This window comes from Chiloscyllium punctatum, chromosome 41 (assembly GCF_047496795.1).
Source record: "Chiloscyllium punctatum isolate Juve2018m chromosome 41, sChiPun1.3, whole genome shotgun sequence".
In the NCBI taxonomy this organism is placed as follows: domain Eukaryota; kingdom Metazoa; phylum Chordata; class Chondrichthyes; order Orectolobiformes; family Hemiscylliidae; genus Chiloscyllium; species Chiloscyllium punctatum.
The window spans coordinates 29,246,907-29,266,745 of record NC_092779.1 but is presented as its reverse complement, the minus strand read 5'-3'; the positions used below and the strand labels follow the sequence as shown (position 1 = coordinate 29,266,745).

The 19,839-nt window shown below is 42.0% G+C and overlaps 1 protein-coding gene across 1 annotated transcript in view; it reads left to right on the top strand.

Annotated features, from left to right (window-relative positions):
- Positions 1-19,839, top strand: part of LOC140465127 (uncharacterized) — a 77,833-nt gene that overhangs the window by 17,888 nt on the left and 40,106 nt on the right. Inside the window, exons 6-9 of the mRNA XM_072560992.1 lie at positions 622-697; positions 8,369-8,507; positions 12,697-12,802; positions 19,379-19,470. Coding sequence (XP_072417093.1) covers positions 622-697; positions 8,369-8,507; positions 12,697-12,802; positions 19,379-19,470 — 413 coding nt within the window. The remainder of the gene's footprint in view (positions 1-621; positions 698-8,368; positions 8,508-12,696; positions 12,803-19,378; positions 19,471-19,839) is intronic.

Here is a 19,839-nt window from a genome sequence, read left to right as displayed (position 1 = left end):
TTCTTACATGAGTGGCAACTTTTTTTTCTCCCCTATTTAGTTCTTTCAGACTCCTCTCAATTTGAGTACTTTGACATCTCCTTTTAGTTTTCTCTCTTCCAATAATAGCATTATTGCTCAATTCTCCAATCTATCTTCATTCCTGGAACCATTCTCATAAACCTTTCTATAATTATAATGTCTCCAGAGCTTTTGCATCTTCCCTCAGTGTGGCCAGGGTTGGGTTTAGGATGCAGTACTCCCACCAGAGGTTGAAATTTTGTCTTCAGTAAGTTCAAATATAACCTCTTGGTCTTGTCTCCTCAGGCCCTATTAATAACGCTAGTTCTCTCAAACTGTTCTGCCAAATTTTAATGTTTTTGTGCATGAAAACACCCTGATTCCTCTGATCCTATACTCTCTTCAGAGTAATTCCCTTTATTATTGACTCTCAAAATTGTTCCCACAAAAATGCATCATCTTACTCTCATCTGCCACCTATCTGCTCACTCCAGCAGTTTGGCTGTGCTCTTTTGAAGTTCATTACTAACTGCCTTGCAGTTTACAATTCTTCTGAGTTTACAAAACGAAAATAACACTCAATCGGAGATTTAATTACTTGTTGTTTTGTTCTTTATCCAGGATGATATGTATGCTGAAGCAAAAAGGCAACAACAAATGAGAGCCTTATCCTCTCCTCAGGAAAGAAAGCTATCAGGTAAATGCCAACTGTGTATATTTTGAGATTATGTTGTATACAATTGAGTTTTAGAAGTGAACTTTTAAAATGCTCTAAAAATCCTTTTGTATTAAATGGCAAATTTGAACACACAACACACAACTTCATTGAATGAAAAAGTATCTTCTTGCATCACATTTTTGCCTCTTTTACTTACTACATTAAATCTGTGGCCTCTAGTTCTCAATTCTTACATGAGTGGCAACTTTTTTTTCTCCCCTATTTAGTTCTTTCAGACTCCTCTCAATTTGAGTACTTTGACATCTCCTTTCAGTTTTCTCTCTTCCAATAATAGCATTATTGCTCAATTCTCCAGTTTCAGATACTGAAAAGTACAAAAAGCAACCAGACAGCATGTGTGAGGTCTGAATTTTGGGAAAAAAGAACCTAAGTTAACCTGGGTTCTGGCCAAGTTCATTGTTGCTGAAGTGGAAGACATGTATGACTTTGGCATATCTTCTGCCCAGTTTTTCTGCATATTTAGAGGAAGCATCCAAAATTGTTCCCAGGAAGTCCTGGTAATTTTACCCGCCAAGCCCTGATAAGATTTCCTAGAAGTTGAGCTTGTTGTGACTTCTCTTGAGGCTGCTGGAAAAAGCCCCAGATTATTCTAAGATGACAGTGAGTAAACCCATGGAGATTGGTAACCTTTATCATACCTTTTGCTGAGAAGTTTTCACCAAATTGCAGTTGACAGATTCTGTATCATCCAATTAGAGTTAACTTTTCTGAAACCTAGAATCTTTAGAGCTAATGTGTATCTCCTTTTCACATGTAACATTGAATTTGATCATATTTTAATTGATGTTGCTTTACAGGTAGATTGGTCTTCTTAACCACTTGCGAATTCTTAATCAATGATGATGATAATATTTCTGCCAAAACCGTCAGAACTCTCATTGTGATAAACTCAAACACATTTTTACTGAATGTTTTAATGATTTAATGTACACTTATGTTCTCATTTAGTCCATCAGAGACTTTTCACTAATCTGCATTGAACTTTGCTCATTGTTTTTTACTTGCCTAGATCCCTTTGGATTATCAGGGATCAAGTTACTTTATTGACCATTGACCTAGTTTGATACCGAGGTAAAAACAATGACTGCAGATGCTGGAAACCAGATTCTGGATTAGTGGTGCTGGAAGAGCACAGCAGTTCAGGCAGCATCCAAGTAGCTTTGATACCAGTTAGAAAATGAGATACCTTGGACAATGTTCTGTCCTTGAGATAAATTAGATACCTTAGAAGAAGCAGCAGCCACCAAAATATTCCCTTTAGGTCTGTAGTGGTAATTACTTTTCACTCTGATACCTTTTAGTTGTATGCAACAATCATATATAAATTTTTGCCATCTGTCCCTCGGGCACGCATCTTATGCCTCAGTCTAATATGTGGGTCAATGTTGAATGCTCTCTCTAAATCAAGGGAGGTGGATGACATCACTGACAAAGGTGTTTAGCATTCTTGCCTTCATTGCTCAGACCTTTGAGTGTAGGAGTTGGGATATCATGTTAAGGTTGTACAGCACATAGGTGAGGCCTCTTCTGGAATGCTGTGTACAGTTCTGGTAGCCCTGTTATAGAGAGGATTATATGGAGAGGGTTCAGAAAAGATTTACCAGGATGTTGCTGTGGCTGGAGGGATAGAGATATAAAAATAGACCGGAAAGGCTGGGACTTTTTTAACTGGAGCGAAGTGTGATCTTATTGAGGTTTATAAAATAATGAGGGGTATCAATAAGGTGAATGACAAGGATCTTTTGCCAAGAGTGTGGGAGTTCAAAACTAGGGAGCATATTTTTAAGGTGAGAGAAGAAAGATTTAAAAAGGGGGCATGAGGGGCAACTTTTTTTTACACAGAGAGTAAGCCCATGTGCAGAATGAGCTGCCAGTGAAAGTGGTGAATGCAGGTACAGTTATGTTTAAAAGTCATTTGGATAAGTTCATGAATAGGAATGGTTTGGAAGAATATGGGCAAAGCGCAGGCATGTAGGACTGGTCCAGTTGGGAACATGGTCAGTGTGGATTCGTTGGACTGAAGGATCTGTTTATGTGCTTTGTGACTCTATGACTCACACTTATCTGGTAGGCTTTAATGGTGTAGTGGTAGTATCCCTACCTTTGAACCAGGAAACCTGGATTCAAATCGCATCTTCTCTTGAGGTGTATAATCACTTCAGTGAACAGATTGGTGAGGGAAATCTCCATCATGGAGATCTGCTCTCTTCATTGGAAACCTGTAAATTAGTCAGAGACCTCTCTCTTCAGAAACCATCCCCAGATAGTGTCAGATGCTGCTCCTTAGCAACAGTTTCAACACTTTGCAGAAGTTCAAAGCTTCTATTAGTTGTAAGCAATGTAAAACTCTTTGGATTGCTGATTTTGTTTTTAAATGAAGATAGTCATGACGCCATTGAGTGAACAGTTATGAAAACAATTAATGAGCAAAGAGTAATTTAAAATGAAAATTAGCAATTCTGAAGGCAGGAAGCAATTACCAATCAAAAGTATTGAATATGTAAAATAATCAAAAATTAACTTTATCTTGTTATGATGTTTTATTCTGGAACATATTTGCTTATTTTCAGTGTTTGTAATAAAGGTTATGCTCAGGATTTCAGTTGTCACTGATTTGCCATTGCTGAACAGAAATGGAAGGAGGATTAGGAATCACAATCAGCAGCATAAGGTTAAAAAGTATTTTGCAGTTCAAACATTAGAAGCGATTTTAATGGCCCATTCGGCAAAAAATATGACATTGGCTGGGTGTGCTATCTACAATACTCCTGATATCTTGTATTATAAACTGCCCTTCAGAGCAGAAGGGCAAGGAAGCCAACAGGGTCTTCTTTACATAATGAGATAATGTCACCTGAACTAACTCCACAGAGGCTAGTATCTTGTCAACAAGTCACCCTTTATTTACACATGCATAGTACTTGTTTCAGTTTCCTCAGAGTGAACAGAACTTCTGACGCTCCTGTTTACATATTGTGGTTTGTGTGTGTTGTACAGAGATTCAGTGAAAACACCAGCGTGTAAATAATTTTATTCAACATTCCAACACCAGGAAAAACACTAATGTGGACAGGGGACCAGTGTCAGGCAGAGCCTGACAGGAGCAATGCTTGCGTGAAAGAAAATGTGAAGGGGAGGGGGCGGTGGGTAGGGATCAAATCAAAATAGAATTGGAGAGGGAAATAAAGCACTCCAGCCCCGAGGGTTCCCACCTCTCCCTAAAGGTATCGAGAGCATTAGTGGAGATATTCCTGTGTATATCTGTCAGCTGGACTCTCCCCCTCTGATTGGACCAGGTTAACAGCCCCACTCAGGGAATTCCTATTTGATGCAGTCCACCTGGCTGACCTTGTTACAGTCACTACGTCCCTTATCCTCTAAGTCTGGGGACATAGACCTGTTCTTTTCCCTTGTAGCTTCACCTGAAGCATTTTCACACTGTGTCCATTTCCTCCAACACTGCTTCGGATATAGACGGTACCAGATCGTAGGCTACCTCTTGTGCCCAGAGTGTCTCAGAAAAAAATCACTCTCTTCGTCAGGTGGTAAACAGATCAAGATGGCGACTTTCTCCATTTCCATCTCATCCTCAGATGTTTCTTTGACGCTAGAAGGAGGGAGAGAACCCCCAGGTTCTGACAGGCTTACTGGCTGTACTGAGGGGCCTGGTATGTTTTGCCTATACCCCGTTTGCAAGTTTGCAGTTTTCATGTGGTTCACATGCTTGTTTAGGACCATGCCACTTTCCTATGCACAGCCATTTCCATGATTTCAGCAACAAACATTGTCCCCTTGCAGTAAACTGCCTCTGTCACTCAGTGGAGTGTGATTCCTGGTGTTCCCTTATGTAGTTTCCCTCCCCCTCCCACCCCAGTGTCTGGGAAGATCAGACTTTAACCTGGTGGAGTCTTCTCCCCCTTAGCAAACTGCTGGAGCTATCCCTGTAGTTGCATGAGGTCAAATAATCATATAGGACTCCGAACAGTTTGGCATTTAGTGAAACTGAAGACTGTTTCTTTAAGTCTGCCTTTCAAAGTTTGGATTGCTCTTTCTGCTAGACCATTGGACGATGAATGGTTCAAAACATTTCTTCTATGCTGGATGCCATTTGACTTTAGGAAATATTTGAATTCCTGGCTGGTGAATGATGGCCTGTGGTCTGTGGCTCCACGTCCTGGAGGCTGTGTATTGAAAAAGATACTCACAGCTTTTATATTGTTGTTCCCATGTTTGACGAATGAACTCTGTGCACGTGGGAATCCACAATGACAAAGAACGTTGAACCTGTGAAAGGGTGGGAACATTCGACATGTAAGTCCAGGGTTTACCCGGCTATTCCCATGAATGTGGGGTCCTTATTGGTACTCTGGGCACTGACCTCCCTCCTTCAATGCAGCTAAGTCTGCAACCAATCCTGATCACCAGACATAACTTCTCGCCAACATTTTTATTTTGGACACCCCTGGGTGGTTCTGGTGGAGTTCTGCAAGTAGCTGTCTGCAATGTTTACTCAGGGCAATCATTCCTTGCTTCCCATGATAAAATGTCATCCTTGTCAGAGATCTGGTGTTTCAGTGAACCCTTTATCATGAGCAGATGTAAGGGTGCCAGGTTGGAGGCCAGGTTACATATGAACTTCCTGTAATAATTCACCAATCCAAGGAAAGACTTAAGCTCCATAACATGTGGGAGAGCTAGGCACCTTCGATCACCCTCACTTTATCTTTGAAAGGGTGTAATCCTATCTTGTCAACTCTGTAGCCCATGAAGGTCACTTAGGGTGCCTGGAATGCACATTCCTTTCCTTCTAAAGTGTCTGCTTGCTTTGGAGAAACTTCTAAGGTCAATATCCATGTTCTCTAAGTACCCTTTAATGGTCTTACTGTTTATTAGCACATCATCTAGGTAAATGGCAATCCTAGGGTAGACCTTGTAAAATGTTCTCTATCATCCACTGAAAAATGGGACAGGCTATTGATACCCCAAAAGGCAGTCTTGTATATTGGTACAAACCCTTATGGGTATTAATTGTGGCCTACTTCTGGGAATCCTCATCTAAAAGCAACTACAGGCACAAATGGTTCATGTCCAGCTTTGTGAAGGCAGCACCCTCCTGTCAGCTTTTTGAATAAGTTCTCAATGCCAGGGATTGGGTATTTATCCAGCTGCGAAAAGTGGTTTCCATTTGTTTAAAAGCCCCGAACTGACCCATCGGGCTTCACAATGTATAGAACTGGTGCTGCCCATTCTGCAAACTGGACTGGTTTGATGATTCCTTCGCTTTCTAGCTTCCTGATGGCTGCCTCTACTTTTGAGCGCAAGGCAAATGGGACAGGGCAGGCCTTGCAGAATTGTGGAATTGTTTCCTGGTCAACATGCATGGTGGCCTTAGCTCCTTGATGGTCCCTAGATCCTCCTGAAAAACCTCTGAGTATTTAATTAGGACTTCATTCTGGCAGTCATTTTCTAATGGAAGAAATATTGAGCCAATCCAGTTCAATCGTTCTCACCAAATTTCACCACATCAGGCTTGGGCCCGAGCCTTTTACTACAACCAGTGGTAGCTGAAGTAGTTGCTTCTCATAAGACACTGGAACCTTAGTTGAACCCTTTATCCGTAAAGGTTGCCCAGCACAGGATCTCAGTCTCATTGAGGTCTTAGATTGGAGTCCAGAGTGAATTTTGTTAAAAATTGGTTCTGTGACCACTGAAATGACCCTGCCGGTGTCAACGGTGACCACTTAACCAGATGTTTATTTGGATTGGTTCTAATTTGGATGTTGCTAAGCAACTTAATTGTTCCAAGGCAAATGTAGGTGGACTTTTCAGGGTGTGCACTCTCCTAGATACTGGCCTTTGAGTTCTCTTGCTCAATTTAGGCAAGCTTTTTTGCTGTCTTGAGTCTGCAAACCAGCAGCCATTAGAATGGCTTGCCGGCCTGAATCCTGAAGAAAGTGCTGACCATTTGGCTGAGGCTTGGCTTTCTTTTGGGTTTTGCTGTGGGCTGACCTAGAGTCCCACTTTTCAGGATATGTCCTGAGTGAGGCCCTGCAATTGCCTTCACTCATGTGATGTTCTTCAAACTCAGTCAGAATGGCAAAGGTGCCCACTTCCAATGGAACACTCTGTAATGCATACTCTCCACTTTCCACATTTCCCAATGACAAAGCCAGTTGTAGTGCCTGTTTGAAGTCCAGGTGGGCTTCAGCTAGTAGGCGCTTTTGCATTAATCCCACATACCAAATGATCTCTCAGCATCTCATTAAGGGTTAAATCAAAGTCACATGCCTCTGCCAGTCATTCTTAATGTTATCAAAAATCCTGACAGGGACTTTTCACTGCTCCTTGAATGGCTGAGTAAAGCCAATAGCATCTCAGAGTTAGAGGAGGTTTGGGGTTGTAATATTCCTCAACTAATTCCATCCAGTCTTGAAAGGTTTTACTATCTGATGTTTCAGAGAAAGTTAGGCTGCTAATAACTGAAAAAAACTGTGGATCCACGTGCTGTCAGCAGAATTACTTGTTGCTTCTCATCGGCCCCAATGTCATTTTCCCAGAAGAGATAACACATTCTTTCCACATCCTGGGCCCAGTCTTCAGCAGGATTGAATGAGCCAAGCTTCCTAAGTAACAGCATGATGCCAGAAATTCTTACCCCAACTCAAAGACGACTGTTACAAACAAATGTCTTCAGAAGTGTGTTTTTCTTTACTCTTGTCACGACTAAAATAACTCCACAGAGGCTGGTATCCAATCACAAGTCACCTTTTATTTATGCACACAGAGGACTTGACATTGGTCTGTCTTCCTCAGAGTTAGCTCTCAGAGTGAACAGAACATCTGACACTCCTGGTTATATCTGTCAGCCAGGGCTCCCCAATTGGACAAAGTTAACAGGCCCAATCAGGGAACACACATTCTATGAGGTCTACCTGGCTGACTTTGTTACAATCATTACATCATCATATGGGCTGAAAAGAAGCCCCAGTCTGATGATGAACTGGGATAGGGGCAGTGCAGACAGAGTGCATTTCCTTATTTTCTTTTGTCTTTGCATTGAGCAATAGCACTCCTCTGAGCACAATTACAAAAATTGGCTCTACCTAACTCGGACCCTCCCTTTCCCTCCTATTGTTGTTCTGTAATCTGGTGAGCCAAATCATTAATTGTCTGACATTCCTCTCCCAAAACTCATTTCCAGTAGCTGACCTTGAGGCCAGGGGCAGTTCTTTGGTGTTGGCTGTCCAACATCGTTGGGTGGTGGGTGAATGGGGAAGGTGTTGAATACAGAGCACCTAATGGAGGTGAGTCATTGTGGGGTTGGATATCTGAGTGTGATTGCAGGAAGGGCTCAGCTGAGCATTGGGAGAGAGGCAACTAACATTAAGGAGCCAGGGCCAGCCAGTAATGTTGAAATGGATTCACCAAAAGATGGCAGATAGAACCTTTTTTATTTCATGCATCATCCAAAAGAGACAGCTTCATCATTTTAACCCTTCACCGCTACTGCATTCAAGTAGCAACCAGATCAGTTATTCAAATCTTTGGAATAGGGGTTGAAAGGCCAAGCTTTTAATAAAGGCAAGGATGCTATAACTGAGTCAAAGTAATTTGCTATCTCTCTTATAGTGCGCCAACATTCACGAAGAACAGCAGATGAGCCAATTCCACTTTCGACATTGAGAAACAAAGCTGCCAAAAGATATAAAGAATGTGGCCTCTTAACACAGCCAATTCCTAAAGACTTAGATCATGAAGAGACATTGATGTATGAAACATTTATCTAATTATATTAATAGGACTGTTGTTTGAGTATGAAAGTTCCAACAGCATGACTTGGGTCAAGATGTTCCATGCATATTTTGTCTTTTTAAATATTTATTTTCCCTCATTTTTGAAGCTTTCCTCGATTGGACACCAGTAGGATTGCTCACCCATCCCTACACCATTAGTTAATAAACATTTGAAAGATGCATGAAGATAACTCTGTCCACCTTTTTTTATTAATGCACAAGATGTGGGTGTTGAAGGCTAGGTCAGCATTCATTGCCCTTTTCTAACGGTTCTTAAGAAAGTACTGCTGAACTGTGCTTGAACTGCTGCCGTCCATGTGGTGTAGATACATCCACAGTTTTGCTAGGAAAGGACTTCTAGAATTTTGACCCAGCCACATTGAAGGAATGCTAAAATAATTCCAAGTCAGGATAGTGAGTGCTTTTCAGGGGAACTTGCAGGTTGTAATGTTTCTGTACATCTGTATCTTACCCTGTTAGGCGGTAGAGATCATTAGTTTGGAAGGTATAGTATGAGGAGCCTTGATGAATTATTGCAGTATGTTCTTGTAGGTGATACTGCATGTTGGTGGTAGAGTGAATGAATGTTGCAGATAGTGGTTATGGTGTCAATCTTGTAGTGATGGAGATGCAGTCAGCCAGGCAAGTGAAGAGTATTCTGTCACACTCCTGAACTTGCGCATTGTAGATGGTGGACAGGCTTTGGAGAGTGAGGAGTGTGAGTTACTTGCTGTGTATGTCCCAGTATCTGATCTGATCTTGTAGCCACAGAACTTCAGTGACCAGTTTAGTTCAGCTTCTGGTTCATGGCAGCTGTCAAAGTGTTGACAGTCGGGGATTCAGCAATGGTCATACTACTGAGTGTCACTGGGAGATTGTTAGATTATTTCTTGTTGGAGATGGTCATTTCCTGGCACTTATGTTGCTTGAATGTTACTTGCCACTTATTAGCCCAAAACTAAATTTTCTAGGTCTTGTTGTTTCTGAACACAGACTGCTTCAGTGTCTGAGGAATTGTGAATGGTAATGAACAAATCATTACCACTTTTGGAGGGAACATCCAATTTAGGGAGAATTACCCCATTCACTGCATTTCAGCTGAGATTAACAAATTGTGCAGTGCTGGATAACATTACTAATGTGTTGTAATGACACTTTGTGACACCACTTTGTCCAAATAAAATCAACTTCATTGGAAATCCAGGATGAGTTTGTTACTCCCCCCAACAGAGTGTGAGTTGAAGATGAGGCTTCATTAAGCAGTCCTCACTTTCTCCTAGAGAGCCTGTGAGGAGGAGACTCATAAGTTCCATGGATAATAGGGAAGGAGGCCTGGTCTCTCAAGGACTGTGTAAAAAATCTAGGCTACCATTTCCTGTGTTGCCAACTGTGTTGCCATTGCACCCGGTGTTGTCTCCTCTACATCGGGGAGACAGAACGCCTTTTTGTGGAACGTTTCAGAGAACATCTCTGGGATACCTGCACCCACCAAGCCCACCGCCCTGTGGCTGAACACTTCAACTTCCCCTCTCACTCTGTCAAGGGCATGTAGGTCCTGAACCTCCTCCACCGCCAAACCGTTACAACCCGATGCCTAGAGGAGTAACGCCTCGCATTCCTCCTTGGGACCCTGCAACCACACGGGGTAAATGTGGATTTCAACAGCTTCTTCATTTTCCCTCCCTCCACATTGACCCGGTCCCAAGCCTCCAACTTGGCACTGCCCTCTGGACCCATCCATCACTCCCCTGTCTGACCTATCACTCACTCCCTCACCTTCATCCAACTATCACCCAACCCCCCCCCCCCCCCCCCCCCCCTCACATTTATCTCTCAGCCCCGACCCACAAGCCTCATTCCTGATTAAGGGCTTATGCCCGAAACATTGATTCTCCTGCTCCTCGGATGCTGCCTGAGCTGCTGTGCTTTTCCAGCGTCACACTCTTGACTCTGAGCTCCAGCATCTGCAGTCCTCACTTTCTCCTAGTTGCCAACACTCTGTCATTGTGACCCTTGAGGTGGCCACTGTGCTTCAGTGTTCAATCCAAATGTCAGACTTTGCCCCAGTATTTTTGTTATACTTTGAAGATTTATCCATATTCCAAAACAGGTGGGAATCTTGCATTTTTTCATGGTTCTTTTTACCCCCATCAGTCAGAAAACATTAAAAAGCATCACAGCAGATGCAATTTTCAATCTCGAGGTGGCTAGTAAGAGCAGGTAAATTTTCAGTTGCCAACCAGGACCTAATCTGGAAACAGGCATTAAGCTCTTTACATATGTAAGTGTAGGACCTAGCATCTTTTTGAAGTTCTCTTTGCAATAGTGGTTTGCCCTGAGGCAGCAGTTCATCTGAGGGTCATCACTGGCATTTCAGTGACCTGATGCCCATTTTGTTATGCCAGTGAGTTGTCCTTGAAAGCCCATTGGGGTCTGCAGATTGCTGGCTCCCATGTTAATGAGGGTCAGTGTCATGAGCATCTCTGACCTCTCCATACAGGTGTCCCCTTTTTGCCTATTGTTGTGATTGGTCAAATTTCTAAGCATTTCTCTTTACATGAATGCATCCACAATTACACCTTGATGAGAATTTATTCTGCCCTAAATAACTGTAAGTCCCAAAATATTGAAAATCTAAAGATAGAGTTTACCTTTACAGGTGGGCAATTAAATCCCTTACAGATACAATAGAGTTATATACAGGCTTGTCAGTCAACAAATGTGCTTTCTCCAGTGGAGAAATCTGGAAGGTGCAAACCAAAATAAAGGAATTTCAATGAGAGAACCTTACTAGCTCATGGTTGCTAAACAGGTGAGATAGGTTAAGTTTGTGAGGGAAAGATACAATTAAGATTATTAATATTGCTAAAAAGCGAGATGCATTGCTTAAGCTTTTTGATGCCAGGTACGTAGATTATACATCTGAATAATTAGCTGATTGAATCAAATGACATGTTCTTTTAGTTGTTTGTAACAGACAGAGTACATACTGTATCCAACCGGTTTCTGCTTTAGAAAAAATCTCCAGTTAGATATGATTCTGCAATTGGGCAGCACTGACTGAATAAAACTGACTACCCCTCATGAGTATGTCCAGAACCAGAGGGCCTAGTCTCAGAATTAAAGGGAACAAATTGAAGTTGGAGATGAGGCGGAATTTATTCTGAGTGTTGAGGGTCTTTGGAACTCCTTGCTATAGAGAACTGTGGGGAATTCCTTGTGTATATTTAAGGCTCAGATACATAGATTCTTGATCAGTCAGGGAATCAAGAGCCATGAGGAAAGGGCAGAAAAGTAGCAATGAGGATTGTTGGATCAGTCATGTATCTTATTGAATGGCAGAGCGGGCTTGAGGGGCTGAATGGCTACTCCTGGTCTTATGACCTATTAGCTACTCAAACAGCTCAGTTATGACAATCAGATAGAGCTCAGAGTGTGGCTCACTTATGTTTGCTAGAAACAACACACATTCATACTTAAGGATCCCCTTTCATTGAAACTAAAAGGATTATGTCTCAACCTAATTTCTTTTTGGAGAGCTTATAGTTCCCATTGCTTTCTCCATGGCTGTCTCAGGCAATCAGAGTCAATTCACCACCCAATCAGCACATCTTTTCTCCCTTGGTATAAATTGTTGGGACCATTTTGAAATTTGGCATTTTTGCATTTGTTCTGATACATGCATGATGCAAATCCATTTTTCATCAATGTTCAAGCTCTGTGTTACCAAGCACATGCTAATCTTAGCATTAAAGTCACAATGCAAATCATTTTAGATTCAATTAAATTTCAAATTCCTTGGACCAGGACTCGAGCACTCTATCCAGAGCTAATCTTATCAAAATTTGATGGGTTACATAGATTACAATCTCGCTTTCTGGGGAGATAAGCACAAATATTTCTTTTGCTTATATGTCCAGCATCTGTGGATGCCCAACTTGGAGATATCTTCATATTTTTCTTATCCCGGTTGTGTAAAATTAGTAAAATTAAAATAAAATGGTCACTTTTCTTTGTGGGTTCAGGCACCTTCACTGACCCACAACCCAGTGACAGATTCCATATTTGCCTATTTTAGTGTGTTGCTCAGGCTCAACTAAATCTCCAGATCTGAGGTGGTGGATCTGATTTAAATACTTCATTCTTTTGTATCTTTTCATGAAGGAACTTACATGCACGAAGAAGACAATACATCATTGAAAAACTGGAAACAATTTACAGCCTTTTATGTGGGGTTGTCAATATGAAATGCAAGGATCTCAAACGTCTTGTAAGTCCTTTTGTTTTACTCCTTGTTACAGCATAAGAGATGACTTTAGAGGGCTACAGTGAATGGGAATACCTGGGTGGGTCATTTGGGAGCAAATCCAGACTGGATATCCTCCTTCTGTATTGTAAAATTATTTGATTCCATGATACATGTAGAAGGAAAGATATTGAATCTAAGATTTAATTTTGGTCACTGATATGATATGGAAGTCTTATGTCTCGTAAGATGCTTCATATTGTGGTGGTCAACACAATATGGTCGAGTTGAAGGAGCAGTGGTATAATTGCTGGACTGTTAATCCAGAGACCCAAGTAATGTTCTGGGGAACCTGGATTCAAATTCCAGCTGATCGAATTTGAATTCACTGAAAAATCTGGAATTCAGAGTCTAATGCAGACCACGAATCTATTGCCAATTGTCAGAAGGACCCATCTGATTCAATAATGTCCTTCAGGAACGGAAACTGCCATCCTTATCTGATCTGGCCTACATGTGACTCCAGGGTAGACAAACAAGAGGCTGGAAGAACACAACAAGCCAGACAGTATCAGAAGATGGAGAGGTCAACGTTTCAATGTATAACCTTTCTTCAGGACTGGAGATGGGGGTAGGGGAGAATACAGCTAAGTGGGTGGCGGGGGGGGGGGGGGGGGGGGGGTGACGGAGGTGGGATGGGGAGAGTAGCAGAATGGTGAGGTAGTGATAGGTGGGCACAGGTAGTGGGTATAACCTGCTTGGTCAGTGAATCTGCTTGGTAGCTGGAAGGAAGGCTCGGTAGGTGGAATGGAAGTGAGTAGGCAGGGCTGGAAAGGGAGTGGGTGGGAAGGTTATTTGAAATTGGAGAACTCGATGTTAAGCTGCCTCAGCAGAAAATGAGGTGATCCTCCAGTTGCAGACTGATTCACTGCAGGAATGGTGGAGGCTGAGGGTGGACATGTCATGGGGGAGTGGGAGGGGGAATTGAAATGGGTGGGGACCGAGAGGTCAGAGTGGCCATTTCAGACCCAGTGAAGATAAGCAGTGAAACAAACACCTAGCCTACGCTGAGCCTCACTGATGTAGAGAAGACCACTGGATTCATTAAACTAGGTTGGAGGACATGCAGGTGAACCTCTGTCTTACTCAGAAGGACTTTTTGGGGCCCTGGATGGAGATGGGGGTTGGTGTACCGACAGGTTTTGTATCGTTTATGGTTGCAGGGGAAGGGGCCTGGAGGTTTGAGGGGGTTAGTGGGGAGAGTGGTGTGACCTAAGGATTGGTGAAAGGAACAGTCCTTGCGGAAGGCAGAGCAGGGTGGTGGAGTGGAAGGGTGAAAGATGGTCTGAGTGGTGGTGTCTAATTGGAGTTGGTGGAAGCGTTTGAGGGTGATATGTTGGATGCGGAGGCGGGTGGGGTGGAAAGTGAGGACAAGGGGGACCCTGTCTTTATTATATTTGGAGGAGAGTTTAGAGCAGTGGAGCGGGGAATGGAGGAGGTGCGGTGGAGGGCTGTCTGGATGAGAGGGAGAAAAAGGACATTGTTTAAAACAGGTGGACAACTAGGATGCTTGGGAGTTGAATGTCTCATCAGAGTAGATACGATGGAAATGGAGGAATTGGGAAAACAGGATGATGGTTTTGCAGGATGGAGGGTGAGAGGAGGTTTAGTCCAGATGATTATGGAAGTCTGTGGGTTTATAGTAAATGTTGGTCCATAAACCGTCGCTGGAGATGGAAACAGAGAGGTCAAGAAAGGGGTGGGAGGTGTCCGAGGTGTCCAAGTAAATTTGAGGGTGGGGTGGAAGTTTAAGCAAATTTGATGAACTGCTCCAATTCAACATGGATGCAGGATGCAGGAACAAATGTAATGGCGGAAGAGTTGGGGAACAGCACTGGTGTACATACTGTTCAATACAACCAACAAAGAGGCAGGCATAGCTAGACCCTCCACAATGTGGTTGACTCTTAACTGCTCTCTGGACATTTAGAAAGAGCAATAAATGTTGGTATAATCACCATGCCCACATCCCATGAATGAATTTTAAAAGAAAACACTATGTTAAACATTGCTTGGTGTGGCTGAGGAGCTAGACAAAATTCCAAAGGTTTATGGTTTTCACTGGCTACCTGCCAGTTGCCATTGTCCATTATCTTCATATGTCACATGCAGGTGTTCTTGTAAAGAGTCCTGGACACCTAGGAATTGTGACCCAGTTGCTAATTCGCTGGACAGAGGGTATTTGGATATTGGGCTGTTATCCATTTGACCAATATAGCCAAGCCAACACCCACTATGGCTTAGTAAAGAGTGTATGCAGATGGAATTAGCACATTCCTGGACCTTTGATTTGGAAACCTTGACTTGCCAAGAGATGCCCAAGATACAACTTAGACAGTAAAGATGGAAACTCCTGCCATATGTATGTTTTCCAGATGTCTTCACTGTACTGAAGAGCACTGAGGATGCAGGCTTGCACTTTTGCGTTTTCCAAACTCTGTTGTCCCACACATTCTTATTCAGCTTGGATACAACAGTTCCATTTTTTGTGAGGCATGTGTTGATTTCAGCCTGAAGTCACAGATTTCTGGTGATTGTGGAGTCGAGATAGGCGAAGTTTTCTTTAACCTTCATTGTCAATACTGATGCAGTGGTATGGAAACATCATGGAGCATGAAATTTGTCTTCTTGATGCTGATCGTTAAACTAGCCTCTAGAGCTGCTTTAGAGAATCTACCACTGCAGATGTTGGTCCTTCATCATTACTGCAGAGCTGCTACCTAATGAGACCTTGATGCACCTTTCTGTTGGATCCACAAGGAATAAAGCTAAACAGCTTTCCACCTGTATGTAAATAAGAGGTGAAGGGTGAAATGAGGATGAAGGTGTATAACAACAGAAATAATACAGAGATGAGGGGAAGTCTTTCCCCTGAGTTTTGTGTAACTTTGGAATGTGCCTCAGATGGGGGTGGAAGGGGGATCATTGCATATTTTTAAGGCACAGTTAGATAAATTCTTGTTTGGCAAGGGAATTAATGTTATAGTAGATGGAATTTGGGAATGTGGAATTCAGAACACTAACAGATCTAACATGATCTTATTGAATGGCTGAACAAGCTTAAAGTGCTCAATGGCCTATTTCAGCTCTTAAATTCTATGTTAGTTATATGCAAAACCACGTTGGTGCTGAATACAACCCTGTTGGATACTACTGCAGATCTCAAAGGGCTCTGAATTTGCCCTGTCATAGCTGACCTTGCTCATTGCTTTGTCACAGAAAAAGAGATCACACTGAACAGTATTGGTAGGCAGCCAATTTTCTACAGCTTAAACAGAATAACAGTACTTACGTGGTCAACTGCTTTGGCGAGGCAATCCTCATGGTCAAAACCAAAACAACAAATTGCAGAAATCCGAAACAAAAACAGTTGTTCTAGCAGCTTCTGTTTTTGAAAAATTCATGGTCTACTCTGTGTAAATAGCGTTGAGAATGTCATATTAATTGTTGATCTTACAGTTTTGAAAACAACACTGGGATTCAGGGTAGATGTGTTCAGCTGGGATCAGCATTCTAATATCAGCAACGCCCACAAGTACGTGTCTCATAATGTTTAACAAGGAGAAGCCTCAATAGCTGTTGCAATCACTGTGGTTGGCCTTGTTCTTGTGTGGGATTAAAATCAATGCATTACGCTTATCCTGAGCCACTGCCTCCTTTCCCCTTGTAAAGAGCTATGGATACCCAGGAGTTGTGACCCAGTTGTTAATTTACTGGACAGAGAGTATTTGGATATTGGGCTGTTTTCCATTTGACAAATATGGCCAAGCCAACACCCACTGTGGCTGAGCAAAGAGTGTATGTAGATGGAATTAGCACCTTCCTGGATCTCTGATTTGGAAACCTTGACTTGCCAAGAGATGCTCAGTGATAGAGGTTTGTGTAGATGATACAGGAATGCTTAAGAGTACAGGCTGTATAGTTATAGATGGATCACTTCCTGCTTTACTCATGAAAAGCTATTTAATAATTTTGTTCAGCTCTTCCATTGTTAGTTCAATATTCTGCTCTGCCCAACCATCTGGCCTTCTCAGGGTGGCTAAAGCTTTCTCAGTGACAGTATTCTTCAGGTAGTTTTCTAGCAGGGTGGCTCAGTGGTTAGCATTGCTGCCTTACAGCAGGGACCTGGGTTTGATTCCTGCCTCGCAGGACTGTCTATGTGGAGTTTGCACATTCTGCCTGTGTTTGTGTGGGTTTCCTCCCTTGTTCCAAAAGATGTGCCGGTCAGGTGAATTGGCCATGCTAAGTTGCCCATAGTGTTAGGTGCATTAGTCAGGGGTAAATGTAGAGAAATGAGTCTGGGTGGGTTACTCTTCGGAGGGTCGTTTGGGCCAAAGGGCCTATTTCCACATTGTAGGGAATCTAATCTATTCTGCACTTCAATGATGTATTGCAGATGCTGCTGACATTCATTGCCTTTGTTTTTCATGGAGTCAATTTTTTTTACTGCTGGATGTGTTTGCATATTTAATCCCTTGATACATATACTTAGCATTCCCTGTGCTGAAGAACATCTGGACATTCCAGGGCAGCACTTAGCAGTCAGTTGGACTTTACTCTAAGTGGCTCCTAGTGTATTCATAGCCTTAGTTCTCAGTTTTCAGATCCCTCTTGTGATTCAAGGGAATGAACTGCTGGCTTCAGTGACAGGTTCTATTATGATGATGTTGTCCTTGAACCAGTCAGCATTTGCCTGCTGTTGCTTGCTTTATGTTAAGAGTGCTGTGTTGTATTGGAGTCTTGCTCGTTTTAGCACTTAGTGTGGAAATGCTAGACAGTGCCTGTTCAAGTTGACCAACTTCATTTTTTAAATTTGAGTACGCAAGATGAAGGACCTTTCTGCTTTGAATGAGAAGCTATCAAGGATTGCATCCTTACCTACATTCACACCAGGAATTGATGTGTGTCAGGGTCAGCATGATGGCTGCTGTGTGTGTTGAGAATGCTGTTCAGAGAGTCATGGCTGAGTGATTATTGGATGTGGGGAATGCCAATTCCCTAGACTCACTCTCTACAAAGCCAATCCTTACTTTGTGAACTCATTTTTGAAATGCGTGAAGGAACATTTCCTATCTGCTTTTATAATTTTGGCTAACTTTCTCCTTTACTCTAATTTTTTCCCTCCTTTTTAATCTTTGAGCAGTGCTTTGATATTTTTATATTCTGTCCAATCTTCTGATCTGGCACATAAGTGGTTCAGTTTTTTGTCAACTAATAATGTTCAAGGAACCTATTTTCAGCAGTAACTTCATGCAGTGCAGCATGCCAGCCCAGAGGTTTCATCTGGTCTGAAATGACCTGTTTTTAATGCAAACTACAATGGCCCTAAAAAACTGTGGAGGGACGGTGTGCAATTTCTGTGACTCCAGTCCAATGCCTGGAGGGCGAATTAGATTGCTTGTTCTGCCCTTTCTCTGAAGGATTCAGGAGATCTCCTGCAGGCGTTTTGCTGGATGAGCAGTGGAAACTCCCATGAAATTTCAGACTTGCAAAATAGTATGAGATTAGATTCCCTACAATGTAGAAACAGGCCCTTCAGCCCAACAAGTCCACACCAACCCTCTGAAAAGTAACTCAGCCACCTGGCTTGCTCAAGGAAACCAGAGCAAACCCACACAGACATGGGGAGAATGTGCAAACTCTACACAGTCACCTGAGGCTGGAATTGAACCCAGGTCCCTGGTGCTGCAAGGCAGCAGTGCTAACCACTGAACCACCATGCTGCCCTATTGAATTGAATGTTACCTTTCAAATCCTGACATTAAATCACATGACAGAAAGCCTTAGCTCATGGAGATTGTCAAGTTAAGAATGCCTAATGGTAAAAATAACATGAACGATTTATTTTGATTTTGTTTTCCTTACTTCTTTCATCCAGCTTTATTTTTGCTGGATGCTTGAGTTATGGTTGGTAGTTTTCATACCACCTTAGTACGAATTGACTGGTAGCAGTTATGCAGTTATACATACTTGTGACTTGTTCATTGGAGAGGTTTCATAAATTTGATAAAAGCATGATCTACATTTTAAAATGTGATCCAATGTTACACTTTTATATAATAGAACATGTTGTGTGCAAAACCTTTTATATCTCTTTGGAGGACAAATTGGTTTGAGCTGTGCTGTTTCTGTATAGACTGCAGCAGTTCATGAAGATAGCTCACTGTCATCTTCTCAAAGGCAACTAAGGATGGGTAATAAGTGCTGACCCAGCCAGTGGCATCCATATCACAAGTGAATAAAACAAGGAACTGGTGATGTACAAATTAAATTCTCCCCCACTGATTAACTGTTAACTATAATATCAATGGAAAATTATTACATTGCAAGGTGTATTTATTTTCAGCTTAACTTAATAGTCAATGTGCCTTAACTCTTTGTTAAGATATTTTGGATTCAAAACATTTGAACTCTGTGCTGAATTGTGCTCCTTTAGTGTGCAGGTCTTTTTAGTGTGGATATGCTCTATTGATTCTTTAAGAACAGAAAATCTCTTTATTTATAACTGATGCATAAACTGTGGACACCTCTTTCAATCAGATGCCAATGCCGATCACATATGTAGAGTTTCTGCTGAAAGGACCAGAAGAAGGCGAGAATCCGTTTCCTTTAGGACTCTCACAGTTGCTAAGGTAGACACTGTTAAACATAATAAATCATGTACTGGCAGTTGCCACCAAGATTAGTAGGTCATACATTATAGACTTTGTAGACAGCTTTGGCATTGGAAATTGTACGATGAAATACAAATACACAAGTGTGAGGATTGTATCAAGTGTTTATTTTAGCAGAGGAAACCTTTTCAGCTTTCCATTGCTTTGTCACAAGTACAGTAATCACTTGTGTGACATGATGTAAGTCAATGTTCCCTTGAACCTTTGCTACCTGTGTACAACCGACTTGTGGCACTGGTCAATCTCTTTAAGACTGATATGATGTCATGCAAGTACAAGTCCATATTGTCTTCTAATTCACGTGTTAGAAATAATCATACTTTTGAC